General features: G+C 40.4%; 2 protein-coding genes across 13 annotated transcripts in view; one reads left to right on the forward strand and one right to left on the reverse strand.

The window, feature by feature from the left end:
- The window catches only part of rasgrp3 (RAS guanyl releasing protein 3 (calcium and DAG-regulated)), a 562,943-nt gene that overhangs the window by 89,675 nt on the left and 453,219 nt on the right, over positions 1 to 20,049 (forward strand). The gene's annotated exons all lie outside the window — the stretch shown is intronic.
- Positions 1 to 20,049, reverse strand: part of LOC109202475 (collagen alpha-1(XIII) chain) — a 61,520-nt gene that overhangs the window by 33,596 nt on the left and 7,875 nt on the right. Inside the window, exon 3 of one of the 3 annotated variants that reach the window (XM_019360048.2) lies at positions 18,788 to 20,007. The exons of the other annotated variants lie outside the window; for them this stretch is intronic. Within the exon in view, the coding sequence (XP_019215593.1) occupies positions 19,982 to 20,007 (26 nt within the window). The 3' untranslated portion in view covers positions 18,788 to 19,981. Of the gene's footprint in view, positions 1 to 18,787; positions 20,008 to 20,049 lie in introns of those variants that run through there. 3 annotated transcript variants of the gene reach the window in all.

Consider the following 20,049-nt stretch of genomic DNA (forward strand, 5'->3'; position numbering starts at 1 on the left):
ACTGTAAACAAACATTTCTTAATCACTAGCATGATTTTGCAGAGCTGATGGGGTGGTTTGATGATAAAGAAGTGGGTGTTGGTCACTGCACAGTCTGAAGTTTCATCTGTTTTTATCGGGGAAACAGCCCTCGACCCTCTCAGTGTCTCATCACAAACATCAGAAAAAAAATCTTTATTTAATTAATAATAATGATCATTTAATTTTTATTGACTGGGCTTAATAAAAATAAAATAAAAAAGGCCCAGGGCTGAAATCCTCTGAAGTAGAATAACAAACCTATGACAAATATAATTGTACTTATTTTCGTGAAATGAAATAGTTCTATACATATATGTTTGCCTATTTAAAACGGTATGAATTTTTTAATTTTAAGACAAACTATGAAAAGTCAATTAGAGCCTCCTAGTCCTGGGGTGTTTTCACACCTGCAGTGTTTAGTCCATACTGAACCCTGCTTTCTTTTCCCAGTTGGTGCAGTTCGTTTGTGCAGGTGTGAACACAGTAATCATAATCAGACTATTTGGAGGAGGTGGTCTCGGTACGGTTCTAAACAAATGGTTCCAAGCATCATTTATGGTGTATGTTACAAATGTCCCACAGCCACGTATGCTTTGTATTCTCAATGAGGGATAGCAACTAGCTGTGAAATGAACGTAAATCGTTTGTGTTATCCAGTAGTCCACACAGCGCCTTCATCCTGAGGTTCGACACAACTGACCAGTGAACTGTGGGGAATAGAAATATTTTATTGCTATTATTTGCTGCTATTTTATAATCATCATTAACATTTCATGTTAATAGGGATGTTGCATTCAGATGCATTCAGATGTTCAAAATATATTGGTATTATATTAGTCTTTATTACAGGTTCAGTTATAATCAGTTGAATCTATAATTTAAAGGTTTCTGAATGTTTTTATATTCTTACACATAGTCTTCAGTGGGGGAGAAGCTGATTGCAGGCTGACAGGAAACGGTGTGCTTTTGCAGAAGCGAAACCGAAAGCAGAGCGAGTGCAAGCCATAATGAAGAGTTAGTATGCATTTATCTTTGATTTAAGCTTTTAGTAGAGGCTTTTGATCAAAACATTAATTCAGTAGAGTACACATATAGGGATCACTGATAGGGGAAAGTTCAAGTTGCTTAAGTTGAGGTCAACTAAGGTTCAGAAAGCAGATGCACACTCTGTGCACGCGCAGAGACATACACACACACACTGTTAGGGTGTAGGTGAGAGTTGACTGATGAAGCAGTAGATGCACGATGCGAGAGCTGAGCTGGCTTACGGGAAACCACCGGGGAGAAGATGGAAGCCAGTGTACTTTTAATTGTGCCTTAAGTTGTCAAATAGAACATTTGTGGTTTTGAAGCTGATGTATGTGATGACGCAATGAGGGGGCGTCACTAAATATACTCTGATGCATATAAAACTGTATTTTGATGTTAGGAGGATGAGATTGTGGGGCTGTCTGCTTACAGAGTCCGCTCATTCTCCCACGCGTGTCATTTCATTAAAATCATCGTCTTTACCCTTTGGACCAGTGTGGTTACTTGCATTCCTCCTGTGTTTCCTTCCCTATATTTTTGAACCTTAACAGAACCCACTGAACATTCTCAAGTGTTTTATATGATGCATTTGGTTCACTTGGATTTTTCTCTGTGTGAAAATCAACCAAGTCATGGGAAAAGCTACAAGTTTACTCATCAACCAGAGTAAACAAAGCATAGGTGTGAAAAAGGTGTATAACAAGATTTAGAGGCTTTAGGGCCCATGCCTTGGCCAGTGATGGCATGGTAATGTTGTAGCATAAATGGCATTTTTGGAAATGTTTTCCAAAAGGTTTCTTCAACAATTGAAAAAAGGAAACACATCACAATACAGAGAGTGTCTCACACTGGATGTGAAATTCCTGCTCACCAAGAGCAGGATGACGTAAAACATTAATGATCTACTGTTAATACTTAATATTTACTACTGCACAAGAGCTCATCATATTCACACAGGGAATATTTAACACTACCAAAAACCTAAAATGTGTGAACATGAATAAACTGTAAAGCTGTGAATTTTCCACTCTAAGGTTGCAAACAGCCAGCAGAAACAGACCTAATGGGATAATGTGAATGAGCAGTGGCGGTCCTAGCCTGTTTGGCGCCCTGGGCGAACACTCCCCCCCCACCCCTACACATACATAAAACATATTAACGATTGTACATTAACATAAAACTGTTGTCGGAACCACTCCAGCATGAACACCCATCCCCCAACCCGAGGATCACCACAACATAACCTTATAGACCTACACCTTAGTTCACAGATTCACTTTGTCTAGGGTTTATTTCTGGGATTTCACACAACCCAGGTTTCAAATCAAGAATACATAATGGGGTTGGATTTACAGCATTATGAATGAAATGTGGTCTATTTGGAAGCAGCCGCCCCCCCTCCCCTTTCGATGTGTTGTGTGTGAGACTTATAATTTACACTTTGATGATTTAAAGTTTTAAATTGTTATTATTCCCTTTACCCCTCATCCTAAAGTGTATATTTATTTTCTTACACTTCTGATATTTATTGTTTGTTTACTTGCACTGCTGTAACTGGAGCCTCGTCGTCTCGTCTCTCTATATACTGTACTGTATGTAGCGGAGATGACAATAAAGTTTACTTTGACTTCAGCAGCAAGCAGGCGCAACCAGGACTCTCGCGCTCACTTGTATAGAATTTCGAAAAAACATGCAAATTATAAATCTGTATCATGATGTCTGCTGTTTTCGTGTTTGTTGGTTTGTTTTTATTTTGTTTTATTTTGGGGGTGGGTTATTAGACGCTGCTCCAACAAGCCAGTGAATCCCCTCCGCCCCGCCCTCTCCCCCCCCGTGCTGCAAGCAGCAGGCGCACCTCGCAAACGGAGGGCGCCCTTACTCCCAGCAAATGGGTGATAGAAAACCGATCGGTGCCTATGCCATGAGTATGCCTATGCCAAGCATGAGTACGAGCAATTTTTTTTTTTTTTTTTTGGCCGATGCCGCCCCGGGCAACCGCCCGTGTCGCTCATATCAAAAACCGCTACTGTGAACGAGCATGCTGGCTAAACACCAGATCAACCTGCAATAATGTTAGTACTCAAATCTGTGGCCGGCAAGCTGGTTTGATTTTAGAACCATCTGGAAAACACCTTTGCAGTCCATGGGGATAACATGTGACTCTGAAAATGAAGCGGAACTGCTTGTGTGTTTGGCAGTCTTTATTCAGCACAAACAAATGTTATTTTGTTCACATACTTCAATGTTCTGGACTCAAATATTTGAAACCGTGTCTAGACCACTGGTTCCCAAACTTTTTTTGCTGGGCTTCCCTTTGTTTTACAAGAAAAATGCCCCCCCCCCACACGCATGCACACATCCTCCAACCACACACACCCATATTTTGCTCCATTGCGGTTTATTTCACACCTGAAACATTTAGTAAACAATTAAGCAAATACAAGTAATCTGCAATAAATCACAGGTAGTAACTAGAAAGCGAAAATTTCAGAAGAAATTTTAAGTGTGCCTATGCCGCTGCTAATAAGTGTAGTTTGCCATTCATACGGCTACAGAGAGCAAAACTCAGCAGAGCAGCCATTCTCCACCATGAACTATGGTAAAAACAAACCTCGCTCGCGCCTCACAGATGACAGCTTACAGTTTTGGGTAAAGATGAAGTGACTTTGTACAGCCCCGATTTGCAGACGCTGTGCACAGAGGTTCGTGAGCAGAAGTCCCATTGTACCACGGCAGACCCGACAATGTTTGCATGAACACACTTTGAAGCATTACGTTATGGACCACTTTTCACACATGGTTGGTGTACCCACACAGCCGGCTGTAGCTTTTCAAGTCACAGCCCGACACACACACAAAAAACAGCCGAGAGAGCACAGACTTTACGCCCGTGGGTCCACCTGGCCTGCAGCGGCACTGCAGACCACGCCCCGCCACACACATCAAACACGTAAAATAAATATTTATGCACTTTTGCATTCACTTTATGTTTTTTGTTATTTTTACACAGTGTTCTGAATGAGGAACAATGGTCTACAGCCAATCTTGTGTATTATTATACAAACTTTGGTTGTAAGATGCAGATAACTATTTAATAAAAGCTAAATATTTTATATGAGAGTAAGAAAGAAAAGTATATCTTTGTGTCCACCTTTCTCTGTTAATGCCCTACCTGGCCCCCTGGCAAAAGCTTTGCTAGATCTGCCCCTGCAAAGTTACCAGCTGTCAGCTACACAAAAAAGGAGATTGGTCTTTATTTGTCTCTCAGAAACAGTTCATAACTTCCCTTCAACTCATTCATGTCACCTAAAGGGTAAACCTGTTTCTCCATCACCAGTTCAGCTCTGATGATTCAGTAAGGACATCTCCTGGTTTGGACCAGCCCTTTTTTCAGCTGTGGCTCCAGCAAACATCAGCTGATACTAGAGATTAAAATCAAAAGAATTCTAACAACAGCTGATCAAGCTTAAACGTGCTGCTGTTGTTTAGCGCGATAAACAAGAGCGAAAAGCCGATCATTGATCAGTTTCATGATTGAAGTTGCAACAGGCGAGAGAATGACAGGGGAGGCTTCATAAGGACAAAATAAATCGTAATATTGTCTCTGAATGTGGGACGATTCCGTTTGTACGGCAACTCTCATGAACTAACCCTTATGAATAAAATAAAGTTCAACGTCAGTAACTTAGCGCGCACACAGCTGTATAGAAACTCCCGTCGTGCTAGCTAGCACGCAGTACGATTGTAAAAGGTCAGCACAACGAAAATAAACTACACCTAAACTCGGTTTATATCTGACCCAAATAGAGTGCAGTTCATAACTTCTTACCTGAAATTCAGTTCACCTCACGCTCCTGCCTTCAGTTTCCCTGATCCACGATTGAGCTCCGCGTTAGCCACCACCGGTCGATCGGCGGTCGCCTCGCCGCCTCGTATGTCTTGTTCCCCGCCAATGTTGCCAACTCCACAGTAAGGAAAATCGCTATTGGCTGTCCTAAAATTTGCTAGAAGTCGCTAAATGACGTCATTGCCTAATTTGCATAATTGATCATGCTAATGTAATTGTAACCTACGTTGTTGGAGAGAGAAATAACATCGTGGAAGAGACATAAAGTGAGTAAAAACGTCCTAAATGCAGTTAGAATTTATTTAGAACTACAAATTAAATGTCGTTTAGCAATTATTGTTTTTTAATGTCACAATTCCAACCCTGTTCCTTTATCCGGGTTTGGACCGGCAAAAGTGACCCGAAATTGGCACACTGGTGGAGTTACTTGTGTGTGAGAGTGTGTGTTTATAAGTAGTTTTAAACCTTGTGATCCACAAAACAGCATAACAGTAAAAGAAGAACTGACTGCGTTACAATCAGTGCTGGAGCAGCCGCTTCGCTCATGCGCGATTCATTTGCCGTTTGGACGCATACGTGTGAACGTCTCCTGCCCTGATAGCAGCTGGGGGAGGACTATCCTCAGCCCGTGAGCGCTTTGACATGGGTGAGGTGCCCACGGCAGCACCGCTGCTTTTTGCGAGTAAGAGCAATACGCGTTTTCACGTCAAAAAGTCGTCATAAATAAGTCTCCAATAATACCAGAAAAAGTCGCCAGATTTGTCGCTAGTCGCTTTTTAAAAAAATAAAGTCGCTAAGGAGATCTGAAAACTCGCTAAATATAGCGACAAAGTCACTAAGTTGGCAACACTGTTCCCCGCATGTCCTTTCTGTCACACACCGGTGGATAGCTGCCCTCGGTTGTAGCTCCGCGTTAGCCACCACCAAACAACTCTTATTTTTTCCACATCGACCAGCATCATATATATATATATATATATATATATATATATATATATATATATATATATATAAACGAAAAATAAGTCCAGCTGAGACAGACTCTGGCGAGCGATCGGGTGGTGAAACCAGTGTCAGCCGCCTCACTGTAAGCCAAGCCCGGGTGCTTTTTAGCGAAGAAACGCTAGCCGTGCTAGCTAGCCACGCTAGCTAGTCACGCTAGCTAGTCACGCTAGCTAGCTAGTTAGCCAGCTAGCAGCAACATCGTCAGAGAACTGTTGCTAATATGGGATGTTTTGACAAAACGAGCAGATATTTGAAGTTTACACACCTACATTCTCGCCTGAAAATATCTTAAAAGTTTATTTTGTGACCTAGAAACACTAATAAAAGACATTTAAAACGAAGAGGTGTCCGCTATTGTTTAACTCGGCACAGGTGTGCTATGAATTGTGGGATATGGAGTTTTCCACCAAGCATACGCCCTTGCGGTTACCGTAACTATTCAATGGTTCGCGCAACCTTAAAACTTCTAATGGTTCCTGAAAGCAGCGACGCTGTGCATGGCATTGATATTGTCGTCATTACGGTATCCAAATAAGGGTAGACAGGCTGTACCACTCCCGGCATACCACTAGAGAGAGCCAACACACCACAAATGAAGTTTGAAATTTGTTTCAATGGGACCAAAAGATGGAGCCAACACACCACAAATGAAGTCTGTTTCTATGGCGCCAAAAGAAGAATTGGCCTAAATTTGCACTAAAATATTAATATTTAAAAAACTATAAAAGTCATGAACACCAAAAGTCATACCATCCTAGTCCAGCTCCAGCTGCACAAAATGATATGATATATGTAACCCTTGTGTCAAAACTGTGCGGTAGATAAGCGCGGGAAGATTTTCACTAAAATATTAATATTTTAAAAACTATAAAAGTCATAAACACCAAAAGCCATAGCACACCATTCCAGATCCAGTCACACAAAATGAGGTAACATATATGAAGCTTGTCTCAAAACTGCGGGGCGAGTTACGCTGCAAAATTTCAGGCGGAAACTGAAGAATAATAATAATAACTAGAAAAATTTGCATTTCCTGCGAAAATGCTGTGTGGATGCCTTAACGCTGAAGCTGTCTGCTGAGAAGCTGAAAAAGCTGAAAAGTTGCAAAAAATTGTATGGCGGTGAAAAAAAAAAAAAAAAGTCACCCTGAGCAGGATTCGAACCCAGCCCTCCTGGGCTCAAGGCGACGATTCATCTCACTGTGCCAAACTCACTCTCACAAGGAAAGAGATGGAGAGACTGACAATTATGGTGGAATGAGCAGAAGCTGCTGAGGATTGTGCTGATAAGAGGTGAAAAGGCTGAAAATTTTGCAGAAAAGAGGTGACTCAGTAGAATTTCTGCAGAAAAGAGGGAAAGAAGCAGAACGTTGCGCTGAAAAGAGGTGAATGAGCAGAATTTCTGCTGAAAAGAGGCAGAAGGTTCTGTATGTAGAAAAAGAAACACTGTTGAACCATGTGTGAAATAAATAAAGAAAAGAAATGAAAGAACAACCTGGTTCTGCTCAAATTCACCAATCAGAGGTACTGCTTCTGTCTGCTTCATCAGGCTGTTTACTTGTATGTATTTCTGCCATGTGGTGTTGACAAGAATCTGAGGTCCATATTAGAAAAGCTGCTAAAATCATAAAACTTTGCAGAATTGTAGAATAATAATAATTGTAATAAATTAGCAATATAAATTAAACTGTGATAGTGTATCAATTTGTAGTGAAAAAAAAAATGTTCAACAAGGTGGGATTGAACTCACGACCTTTGAGCTGCAGAGCCGTGTCATTACTGATTGCGCCACCTGGAAAGGGGGCGGGGATCCGAAAGACAGAGACTTCAGCAGTCAGAATTAGATCGCGGTGAGAGGCGAAAAACGCCGTTTTTTGGTGTTACAAAACGTCGTGTAACTCAAAAACTAGGAGGGCTAGCAGCATAATTCTTGCACTGGGTGAATCAGCGGACTTTGGTGTACTTTGTCTGCGATTTTCATAGCTCTTTGTATCTTCGTCGCGGAGATATGACGAGAGAAGAAACGGCTTCATTTTCGGAGTTTGAAAACTGAGAGGAGGACAGATTTCCACCCCTCAAACAAATGTAATTCATTGCTCAACGGTAAGATAATTGTAAAAACTGCTTCCACTGTGAGTGTCAGCAGTGTCTGAAGATATATTGGCCTCATGTCCTAACTTTGCTTTGTTTAAGAGATATGACGATTTGAAAATGCCTCTCATTAGAGAGTCCCAGCGCTGATTTTGAACAGACTCTCCATTGACTTTGTATGGAGAGTTTTAAGACCTTGTGTTGGTCTGAGGCGATTTGATAAAAATCTGTAACTTCCACAACAGTGATGGTGACATTTTCTGAAAGCCAGCAAAAATACCTGCGTTTTGATGTATAATTTGTGGGGGTTGAGTGGAAATTGAGCGAGTAGCAAGAAGTTGTTTAGACATGAAGAGAAAATTCAGAACGGACCAGCACTCACTCTGAGTTAATTGCATAGCAACCATAGCAACACATGTATTTTGTGAAAAATCACAATTTTGCAAATGAAAACTTAAAGAGGTATAAAATTAAAACGGTAGAAGATCTGAAAAAGCTGAATCACACAGGAATAGCCCAATAATCTGAGAACATTTTAAAGTTTGAATGGAGTTTCTGGGTGAAACTATAAGGAAGTAGTTAAGTTTCAAAAACAAGCAAGGTTTAGCAGAATTGTGGAAGTTTTCCATTCATTTCAATGGGACAAATTAAAGGAAAAAAGTGTAATATTTTAAAAAGTATAATAGTAATAAACACCAAAAGTCATAGCAGTCGTTAGCAGAAAGAGCAGAACAGTTTAGAGTTTGAACGGAGAAAATCGGCTGAAAACTGAGGGAGTAGTTAATCGGCGAAATACGGAGCAACTAGAAGAATAAAGTAGAAAGATAAAGAATAAAGAGAAACAGGAACTCAATAGTGTGGAAGCCCTTTGAGGGCATCCACACAATAAATCCGACGAATAGTAATAAGTGTGCCTCTTGGCATAGGCACACTTAATAATAATAATAATAATAACAAGAATAATAATAATAATAATAATAATAATAATAAATCCGACGAATAGTAATAAGTGTGCCTCTTGGCATAGGCACACTAAATAATAAGAATAATAAATCCGACGAATAGTAATAAGTGTGCCTCTTGGCATAGGCACACTTAATAATAAATCCGACGAATAGAAATAAGTGTGCCTCTTGGCATAGGCCAGTGGTTCCCAAACTTTTTTTGCCAGGCCCCCCTTTTTTACAACAAAAATGTTCGCGCCCCCCCACAAACACATCCTCCAAACACACACACCCATATTTTGTTTACAAACTCCATTGCGGTTTATTTCACACCTCAAACATTTAGTAAACAATTAAGCAAATACAAGTAAATGGCAATAAATTACAGGTAGTAATAAAATATACTACTAACTCTTTTACGCTACGTCCACACCTACACGGGTATTTTTGAAAACGCAGCTGTTTCTATGCGTTTGGGCCTTTCGTCAACACGTAAATGGCGTTGCGATTCACCGAAAACGGAGATTATTTAAAACTCCTTTTTTGCGTTTATGTGTGGACGAGGAATACAGAGTTCATCACGCAACGACAAAGGTATGTGCCTCTTTTCACGTCACGCTGTGCGCCACGTTATTGTTTACATGAGATGATTGCAGAATGGCAGATAGAGACAAAATACTGTTACTGTTAATCTGACTATCTGCAGGTTTTACACGCTTACATATACACGCAGTTACTGTCCCTCCATTTAGAAAGGCAGAGGCGTCATGGTGTGATTATTTTACCTGTAGCTGTTTTTTTCCTGTGTAATAATATTCAACACTGCTATCAATACATTTTTCAAAAAATACCTCTCTGTGAAAAATGGGTTCAAAAACAAAAACAGCTGTGGGATACTGTTTGTCCGTGATTTGAACCGGGGAAACAAATCGTGGCAGGATCAGCCTGATATTATTTGTATCCCACTGTAACTTTACTGCATAAAGAGCTAACATCTCCAAAATCTCACGAGTAGTTAGTCATTACAAGAAGTGTTTGTGAACTAAAAATCAAGAATGTGGGATACTGTTTGTCCGTGATTTGGAGAGGCCAGCGCTGCTCCTGACGCAGGGAAAACAAATTTTGCAGGGGAGACCTACCTTGGCACTTGTGCAGGTGAAGCCAAAGGGAAGACATGCTTCACCATATTTTCTAGTCTTTGGCTTGGAAGGAAGTTGGTTTGGAAACATATTTGGCGATGCTTCATCTCCTGCTTTGCGTTTGTGTGGGAGCCCCATCAAAAACCTGTCCATTATGCTAGCAGTGTGCCTATGCCTCTTGGCATAGGCACACTTAATAAAATAAAATACTAACTCTTTCGCTACGTCCACACCTACACGGGTATTTTTGAAAACGCAGCTGTTTCGTCCACACGTAAACGGCGTTTCGAATCACCGAAAACTGAGACTTTTTAAAACTCCTTTTTTGCCTTTACGTGTGGACGAGGAATACAGAGTTCGTCAAAGGTATGTCATGCTGTGCGCACGTTATTGTTTACATGAGATGAATTGCAGAATGGCAGATCGAGACAAAATACTGTTAATCTGACTATCTGCAGGTTTTACACGCTTATATATACAAACGCAGCTACTGTCCCTCCATTTACAAAGGCAGAGGCGTCACGATGCGATTATTTTACGTGTAGTTGTTTTTTTTCCTGTGTAATAATATTCAACATTGCTGTCAATACATTTTTCAAAAAATGTCTCTCTGTGCAAAATAGGTTTAAAAACATAAACAGCTGTGGGATCCTGTTTGTCCGTGATTTGAACCGGGGAACAAATTGGCAGGATCAGCCTGATGTTATTTGTATCCCGCTGTAACTTTACTGTATAAAGTATAGTATAGTATAGTATGTATATCTCCAAAATTTCAGGAGTAGTTAATCATTACAAGAAGTGTTTGTGAACTAAAAATCACGAATGTAGGATACTGTTTGTCCGTGATTTAAACAGCCCAGCGCTGCTCCCGACGAAGGGAAAACCAATTCTGCAGGAGAGACCTACCTTGGCACTTGTGCAGGTGTGCTTCACCATATTTTCTAGTCTTTGGCTTAGAATGAAGTTGGTTTGGAAACATATTCAGCGATGCTTCATCTCCTACTTTGCGTGTCTGTGGGCGCCCCGTGCTAGCAGTGTTGTTTTGGGTTTTTTTCCCCCTTTTCATGCCGCGCCCCCCCTAGGGGGCGGGCCCCACACTTTGGGAAGGTCTGGTCTAGACCAAGTTGGCAGCCTGGTAGTCAGGTTATAAACAAATGTCCAAGTTAGTAAAATTGATTGTCCAAAGTGCTGGTGGAAAATATCTATCACAGTTTTCAGGTGCACTTCCTGTTTCATATCTTTTCTGCTGTGGACAGATTTTAGGTGATTGGCCATCCCAGCAGCGTTAATTGCTTTCTCTGAAACCAGCTGAGAGTTTCCTTGGCTGTGTTTGGCATCATTGTCTTGGTGAAACGTATTCTAAACGTAGTCATCTCTATCGTCCTGGTAGATGGCAGCAGATTTTTATCAAGAATCTATCTGTCCTTTTTAAATTCATCCTTCCTTAAAATATTCAATTCATTTGAGTTTTATTGATACCGCGCCAAATCACGACAAGAGTCACCTCAAGGCGATATATGAGGCGTCCTAGTGCTGTATGCTGAAACCAGCCTCACACCATTATGTTCCCAATGCCTGAACATGAAATAAGAAAACCTTAAATTTAAATTTACATTGTAGTCTATAAGCCAATTTATTATTAGTCTTCAAATGTCCCATTTTCTGGAAGGTACCATGAAAAAAACCATATAAAAAAAAAACTAAATTGAATTGAAATGGATCCAGTAACCATCAGAGTGGCAGACAAAGGATCGGACAGCACCAGTAATTCACACCTACAGGCTAAAGAAGCTAACTGCACTCCATGAGCGAGTGGCAGCACAAATGAACCAGCTGCTAATGGACAAGATGCACCGGGAAATGCCAACTGAAGGCAAGACTGTCCTGGTCCCAGAGCATAAGGGCCGGTCCCATCCAACTACCGGCCAATAGCCTGCCTCAGCACAACATAGAAGCTCCTATCAGGCATCTAATGTGAACAGGTACATGATTCAATACATGAGCACAAGTTAACTCCAAGTGCGGGATTTACCAAGGAGATGCTCTATCCCCACTGCTGTTCTGCACATGCCTGAAAACCCTGAGCCAGACTGACTATGGTTACAAACTACAGAATGGCACAATAGTTAACCACCTCCCCTAAATGCATGATATCAAGCGATATGTCAGGAGTGAATGAGACATTGATTCACTGGTCCATACCACCAGGATCTACAGCAATGACATCAGAATGTCACTTGTAGAAGTGTAGTCAACACCTTCTACCTGCTGGTCGTAAGATCCAGTGCTGAGATAATAAGATGGCGAAAGGAGATAATAGAAGCCACTGACATCAAGAAAAGGAAGCTCCTTACCACGCATGGAGGGTTTCACCCCAAATCAAGCACTCTAAGACGGCACGCTAAGTGAAATATCCATGGGTACATTAGGAAGTACTGATCATGTGACAGCAACATCAGGAAGAAGCATGAGAAATACCAAGGGCTGAGAGCGGAGCTAGAGAACACACAGTGGGCATGTGCAAAGACTTCAGCAACGGTCTAGTTCAGGGGTCAGCAACCTGTGGCTCCGGAGCCGCATCCGCGTGGTTTGGGCAAATAAATTAGAAGTATTTAGCTGAAGTGTATTTTATTTATGTTAGTTCTTTTTAACTCGTAGTTCTAAATTGGAAGATTATTGTGATATTGAAATATAAAAATAAAATTATATTCTATTATTTTTTCATCGCTCAAAATAAGAGTCACACTCGCGGAAGCCGGTGTACCCACCGAAACGCCGTGCATTTATCGAGACTTTCAACCCCAGGTAGGCCAATTATGGATCTTCGGATCCACATTATGTCGGCAGCTGTTCTCCACCGTGAACTATGCTAAAAGACAAACACCGTTCACGCCTGACAGATGACAGCTTACAGTCCTGCGTAAACTGATCTCGTATAGCCCCAATTTGTGGACTCTGTGCACAGAGGTTCAGGAGCAGAAGTCCCATTGTAAACAAATCACGGCAGACCCGACGATGTTTCCATGAGCATGCTTTTGAGCATCTCTTTATTGAGCACTTTTCACACACGGTTGCTGTACGCATACAGCCGGCTGTAGCTTTTCAGCTCACAGCCTGACATACACCACCAACAACACAACAGCACAGATAGCACAGACGTAAAGGCAGCGAGGCGTGATTGCGGGTGTCGCTCAGGTGCAGCGGCGCTGCAAACAACGCCCCACCGCACGCATTAACCAGGTAAAATACATATTTAGAAAGAATTTTGCAAATATCTATTTTTCATTTTTCAGCAGCATAGTGCTTTTTTCCAATTATTTTTTAAGAGTCAGGTCAAGGCTCCAACAGCCCAAAGGTGATATAAGGGTGGCGGCTCACAACAGTTTTTGTTTGCTACATGGATCATTTTAGTTCAGGTTGGTGTCTTTCCTTTTGTTATATTTCTTTAAGAGTTCAAAATGTGTTGATTACATAAATATAATTTAATTTTCTCTGTAGCACTTCATGGATTTCATAAGCAGCACACCTTAGTTGTTCACACAAAGCATAAAGATAAAAAACAATATATACAGTGTTATCTTCATTTTAGATGTCAAAAAGTATTTGCGACTCCCAGTGTTTTCTTTTGTGTGGAAACCGGGTCCAAATGGCTCTTTGGGTGTAAAAGGTTGCTGACCCCTGGTCTTGTTGTTATTGACAGTTGTCTCCAAAACTGCAATATTTATCAGGTGATCAGCTGTGGAGAATAACTTTTAATATAACCAGGAAGGAAAACAATTAAGATGAACAGTGTCCATTGTAGGCAGACCTTCATTCAGAAGACAAGAGTTTACATTTTGTGACACGCCAAATATTCCAAAGCCTTGTGTTATAGTTTCCTTGTAATAAATATACATTTTAGTATCTCTTCATGGTTTTTCTTAATTTGTCGTCATGTGTAATGGGTCCTTTTGTTTTGTAGCCATCTGTTGATTTTTGTTTTTTGTCTCTCTTGAAAGAGATTTTGATCTCCGTGAGCTTCTTTAAATAAAGGATTTATTATTATTATTAATAATAATAATAGTGATAGTCTTTGGGGGACACTACTGTCGTCACTTTTGTGTCAGCTTGTCTAACTGAAGCCAAAGTTCATTCAGTCCTTGATTAACTCTTTACCTAATTGGCTGTTCTTGCTGAAAAACTTGTGTAACATATACAAAGTGTATTATTTGTCCTGAAACATAACAATGACTTGATTTCATTCACAAATATAGAAACACAAGGAGTCATCAAGTTGTGTTTATGTGATAATGATGTAAACTTCCTCTGATCGTTACTAAACAGACCTTTACAAGCTTATTTCAAGCTGCAAAATGTATATTTACTTTGCCTGTAGCTCAATATCATTACATAACAATGTAGCATATTTTCCTGAAAGAAAAACAAATAAAAGCAGCAAGGTGTAATGACTCGGTGGTCCCTGCTTTTTGGACTTTTGAACTCTTTTCAGTTTCTTCAGTTGAAAGACTGTTGAATTTGAATTACTTTGTCAGACATAACATTATGGCCACCTACTACCAGAACAGCTGTACAGTCCTGTAAGGTGCAAGGTGGGGCCTCAGTGGATCAGGCTTGTGTCTAACACATCCTACTGATGCTCAATGTGATCAAGATCTGGAAAGTTTCAAGGGCAAACCTCAAACTCATCGCTGTGCTCTTCAAAACAATCCTTAACCGCTTTGTGGCAGAGCACATTATCAACGGCCGTCAGGTAAAACCATTTTTATTAAAGGGCGTACATGGTCTGCAACAAGTATCAGGTAGATGATACGTATCAAAGTAACATCAATAGTAAAGGAAGGACCAAAGGGTTCCCAGCAGAACATAGCCCAAAACATCACATTGAGTCCATCCCACAGTGCATCCTTGTGACAGGTGTTCCCCAGGTAAACAACAACAGGCACCCAGCCATCAATGTAATGTAAAAGAAAATGTGATTGATCGGACCAGACCACCTTCTTCTATTGCTCTGGGGGCATGTGAGCATGGGCCAGCCGTTGGTCCCAACCTGCATAAATGAGCCTCGGCCACCAATGACCCTGTTGGTGGTTCACCAATGTTCTTTCTTTGAATCACTTTTGACTCAAAGCACTTTTGACAACTTTCCTCATTCACCCATTCATCATGATCTGGCCCTTTCAAACTCACTCAGATCCTTATGCCTGCCCATTTCTCTACTTCTAACGCAGCACCTTTGAGGGGAATTTTTTTTTCTCTATTATATTACACTCAGCAGGTGCCACAATGAAGACTTAATGAGTGTTATTAATTTTACTTGTAAGTAGTCACAATGTTCCCAAAAGTCAGGAGAAAGCTTTATGTTCATAATAAAAGCCTTTTATTAATAATTAAAAGTTGCCAATACTACTAATAAGGACAACAAAAATCCCCAATCAACTTTTACGTAAATAAATGATAATATCATATATACTTTGTGAGGAAAAAAAACTAATGGATAAGTAATAAGTTCCTAATCCCACGGATGAACTCCAACTAAACTGTTCTGGACTGCAGCCTCAGTGAGCCACAGCACTGGGACACCAGCTCTGGACCGGCTTCAGTTTCTGGTCAGAGTGGTGCTCTGACTGTCTACCAGTAACTTTTTCAAAATAAGAAAGAAGGGCTTGTTCTACGATAAATGAATCATGTTGTTGTCTTGGACAGATGAAAAAAACAAACTGCACAGTATACCAGGTAGCCAAGTAAATGGTAAATGGACTGGTACTTATAACAGCTCTCCACTACAAGTGTCATTCACACGGACATCCATACAGCTATTATATGTATGTATGCCTAAAGGTTTTCTAATTCCCACAACCTCACACACTGATGGAACACTGGGGGTAACTTAGGTTTCACCATCTCGCCCAAGGACACTCGGGTATCTCGACAGGACACTAAGGAATAAACCTTCCGCTTGGCAGACGACCCGCTCTACCACCTGAGCCACAGCTCTCCCAGGTATGGTCTATGTATAGGAAAGACTAAATTTACTGCAAAACTAATTACAGAGTACAACAAAAAAGACAGAATCCAAAACTTGTGACATACCAAAAGCATGCTTTTTCACTATCAGGTTAGATTCTGTAACTTCTACTCTTCATTGTCTACCAGGAACCTCTCAGGGAGGTGACACGTATTGTATATAGTTTTATTCATCAAGCAAATCAGACTGCCGATCACACTGATGATGCAGAAGTCTCAAAAACAGACAAAAGCTCAGGTATCAAATATGACACATTAGGCATTAAAGAGTTAGAAAAGTTAACCTGAATTAGAAAGATAAGAGGGGATAGTCTGTTTGTGAGGTTGTCATTATCTAAACTGTGCTCTGAAACGCTGATGAGGTCATTATTTGTCTCAGCTGTAAACAGTACAGTAAACAGAATTCCTTCCCCGTTTTGTTGTTTTTATCCTTGAGTGTTATTAATAGACACTCTGATGTTCAAATATGCAAATTTTCCTTGATCATTTTCACCTGGAGAGTAAACCAGACTCTCACTGAACATTCAGACTCTGGATACAAGGCTTATTTAGCCATTAGCAATGTGTCTGACGATATCGGCTTGCCTTCATTGGCTCCTTGTGATATACAGAATCAAATTTTAAATCCTTTTTTTCAAATATGAGGTATTGAATAATCATGCCTATCTATCCTAAACACCTTTATAGTGCAGCATCACCCCAATAAAGCACTTTGTTCTCAGTCTGCTGGTTTACTTCTGATTCCTAGGAATCCACCCTTGGTTATGTTAAAATCAGCTTAGGTTGCTGAGGGCTTCCCATGATGGAGTAATTCTCCTCTCACTGCTTTTCACTCACCATGTGTTTGGTTTCAGTAAGTATTAAATACATTTCAGTAAGTGTGTTCAATACTTCTCCCCTGTGTCATCTTTCATTATTACACATTACCTAATTTATGGACATCTATGGTTTAATTTCTTTGCATGTGTGGACTGGATGGGTTGTTACAACACCTGGTGAGAATTTTAGGTTAACTTTAGAAAGATATTTACTCAGGAAAATGCTGACGTGTGCAATATTAATTTTAAAAACTGTACTCGGATTATCATCATCATCATCATCTTTATTTATAAGGCACTTTAAAACAACCACAGCTGACACAAAGTGCTGTACATTAGAACTAAATAAAAAATGACATAAGATATAAATCAAGGCCTAAATAAAGAAAAAAGTAAAATAATTAATTAGTTCTTTTTCTTCAAATTAGTTCAATTCAATTCAATTTTATTCAATTCAATTTTATTTATATAGCGCCAAATCACAACAAAAGTCGCCTCAAGGCGCTTTATATTGTACAGTAGATAGCACAATAATAAATACAGAGAAAAACCCAACAATCATATGACCCCCTATGAGCAAGCACTTTGGCAACAGTGGGAAGGAAAAACTCCCTTTTAACAGGAAGAAACCTCCGGCAGAACCAGGCTCAGGGAGGGGCGGCCATCTGCTGCAACCGGTTGGGGTGAAAATTAACTAGTTATTAACTAAGTCTCACTGAGGCCAAACGCCAAAGAAAAAAAATGGGTTTCAAGACATGTTTTAAAAGTGGACAGTGAAGGGGCCTCTCTAACGTGCAAGCGCGAGTTATTCCATAATTTAGGAGCCACGATAGAAAAGGCCCCGCCCCCTCTGAGCTTTCTCCTGGATCTTTGTACTTCCAGGAGCATGAAGAAGAGATGTAGGGATGAAGAAGCTCAGTGAGCTAGCGGGGAAAGATTGTGAAAGCATTTAAAAACAAACATAAGATTTTTAAAAAGAACTCTAAAAGACACAGGCAGCCAGTGAGTCCAGGTTATACGCTCTCTTTTACAGGTTCCCATTTGCAGTCGTGCAGCTGCAGACGTGAGAGCAGCGACTGACTGACCCCCACATAAAGTGAGTTACAGTCGTCCAGACAGGAAGAAATAAAAGCATGGATCACTGTTTCAAAGTGCAGCCTAGAAAGAAAAGATTTCACTGCTGCCAGTCGCCTTAAATGATAAAAACTTCACTACTGCTCTAATTTGGCTGTCCAATTTAAAATCACTGTCCAACTTAAAACCAAGGTCAGTAATAACAGGTTTAAAATAAACTTCCAGGGGTCCCAAGGGTCTGCAGAGGAGGACTCAGAGGGACCACTGGGTCCAAACACCAACACCTCTGTTGGCTTTGAGCTTTTTAAATTTTAATGAAAAGAAAACCAAGCTTTAATGTCATCTAGACATGTCAAGAGAGGTTTTATGGAGATCCATCCTAATTAAATTTGGCAGTCATCGGTGTAACAATGAAAAGAGATCTGATGCCTTCTAAGGATTGAACCCAGAGGTAATCCACACAGTAAAAAGAGCAGTGGGCCTAAAATTGAGCCCTGTGGGATTAAAGAATATGAGCTTGTTTTTGTTTGCACTGTTTTCATCTAGGTCTCTGAGTTCTGCCTCTCAGTCTGCCCTGAAAATAATCAAATCATGTCAGCCATTTGGATGTAGTGGATATGCAGTTGGTGCTGAGTGGCAGGCATCAGGTGGACACTGCGGGGGGGCGGGGGGGCTTTGTAGTCATGTGTATGTGAATATATCACAAACTTCATGCAGCAAAATAGACAGCGTGACTTCCAGTGAGCTGGTGAGAGCTATACATGGATTCAAAGCTCAGTAACTATAGTTTAGTCCATATGTTTTTGTAGTGATGCTTCTCCAGACCACCACACTGGACTTTAAGTCAAACAATTGAGATGTGTTTAGCTTTCCTTCAAGGGATGGAACAATACTAATGCAAGAACTGTAAGGAAAGTGCAGCCATTTTTAGAGATAATCGTGCTAAAAAACACATAATTAAACAAATTACTTTTAAAAACTGCTGGAATAATTACATAAATGGGGCAATTTCAGAATAACCTGAACCTGAAGGTGCTCTTTTTCTTCACACTTGTCTGGTTATAATGCATGTACTACTTTTACATATACTGTATATACACCCAGAGATGTACAGTTGTGGCTGAATTAGTCTGTTTTCCTACTAAACAGTTGCATGTGAGAAACAACAAAGCACACAGCAGCTGGTGTGTCTGCTCTGACTAACAAATAACCTGACTCCTTCTCTCAGAACCAGAATCACTGCAGGGCTGCTGTATTCAACAGGATTTATTTGCTGCATATTCACTTGTGTTTAACCATCACATCACCAAATCTGAAAACCATCTTGAACTGCTCGCTTATGTGAAAGCACACAATTACAGGAATCTTAATTATGTGTGCAGAAAGACCCCCTGTCCAACTTATAACTCAACTGTTTTAGGTATGGGATTTTTACCACAACCATTTCCATGTGAATGTAAAAGTGCTTCAGTGATGCCACATAGGTTTGCATGATGTAACATAGAAAGTTCCTGGCTGCCAGCTGAACTCCAAATACACTTCACCTCCAACCCTGTTTTTAGATGCTTTAGGCTGAAGAGCACAAGATCAAAGTTCCAGATGGACAACAAGTTGTACCACAGTAAAACAGACCAGATCTCACTGTTTACTTAAAACAAGGTGATAGTTCAGATCCACATTCTCAGGAAATAAAGTAGCTTAATGTACTTTCAGGCACACCAGGGATAATCACTCTCTAAAGTACTCCCCTTGTACCCTTGACAGTGGGCAGTTATTTAAACCTTTGTACAAATAATTGTCTTTATGTAATTTAATTATGTAATTTAAAGGTGATGCTTGCAGGTTCCCTTCAATACACTGGTGACCTGTCCAGGTTGTATCCCAGCTCGGAAACTCTGCAGCTCCTCATTTTCCTTACAGCTAGTTATCAGCATTACATCCACGAAGCTGAATAACAAAAGCTTCTCTTTATAACTAATCAAAGCACATGTTATAGCGTCATATTCTGGATGTCCACTGTCAAAGCAGAATAAAAGTATCAATTACAGTAATATCAAA

This window comes from Oreochromis niloticus, linkage group LG13, assembly GCF_001858045.2.
Source record: "Oreochromis niloticus isolate F11D_XX linkage group LG13, O_niloticus_UMD_NMBU, whole genome shotgun sequence".
Classification (NCBI taxonomy): domain Eukaryota; kingdom Metazoa; phylum Chordata; class Actinopteri; order Cichliformes; family Cichlidae; genus Oreochromis; species Oreochromis niloticus.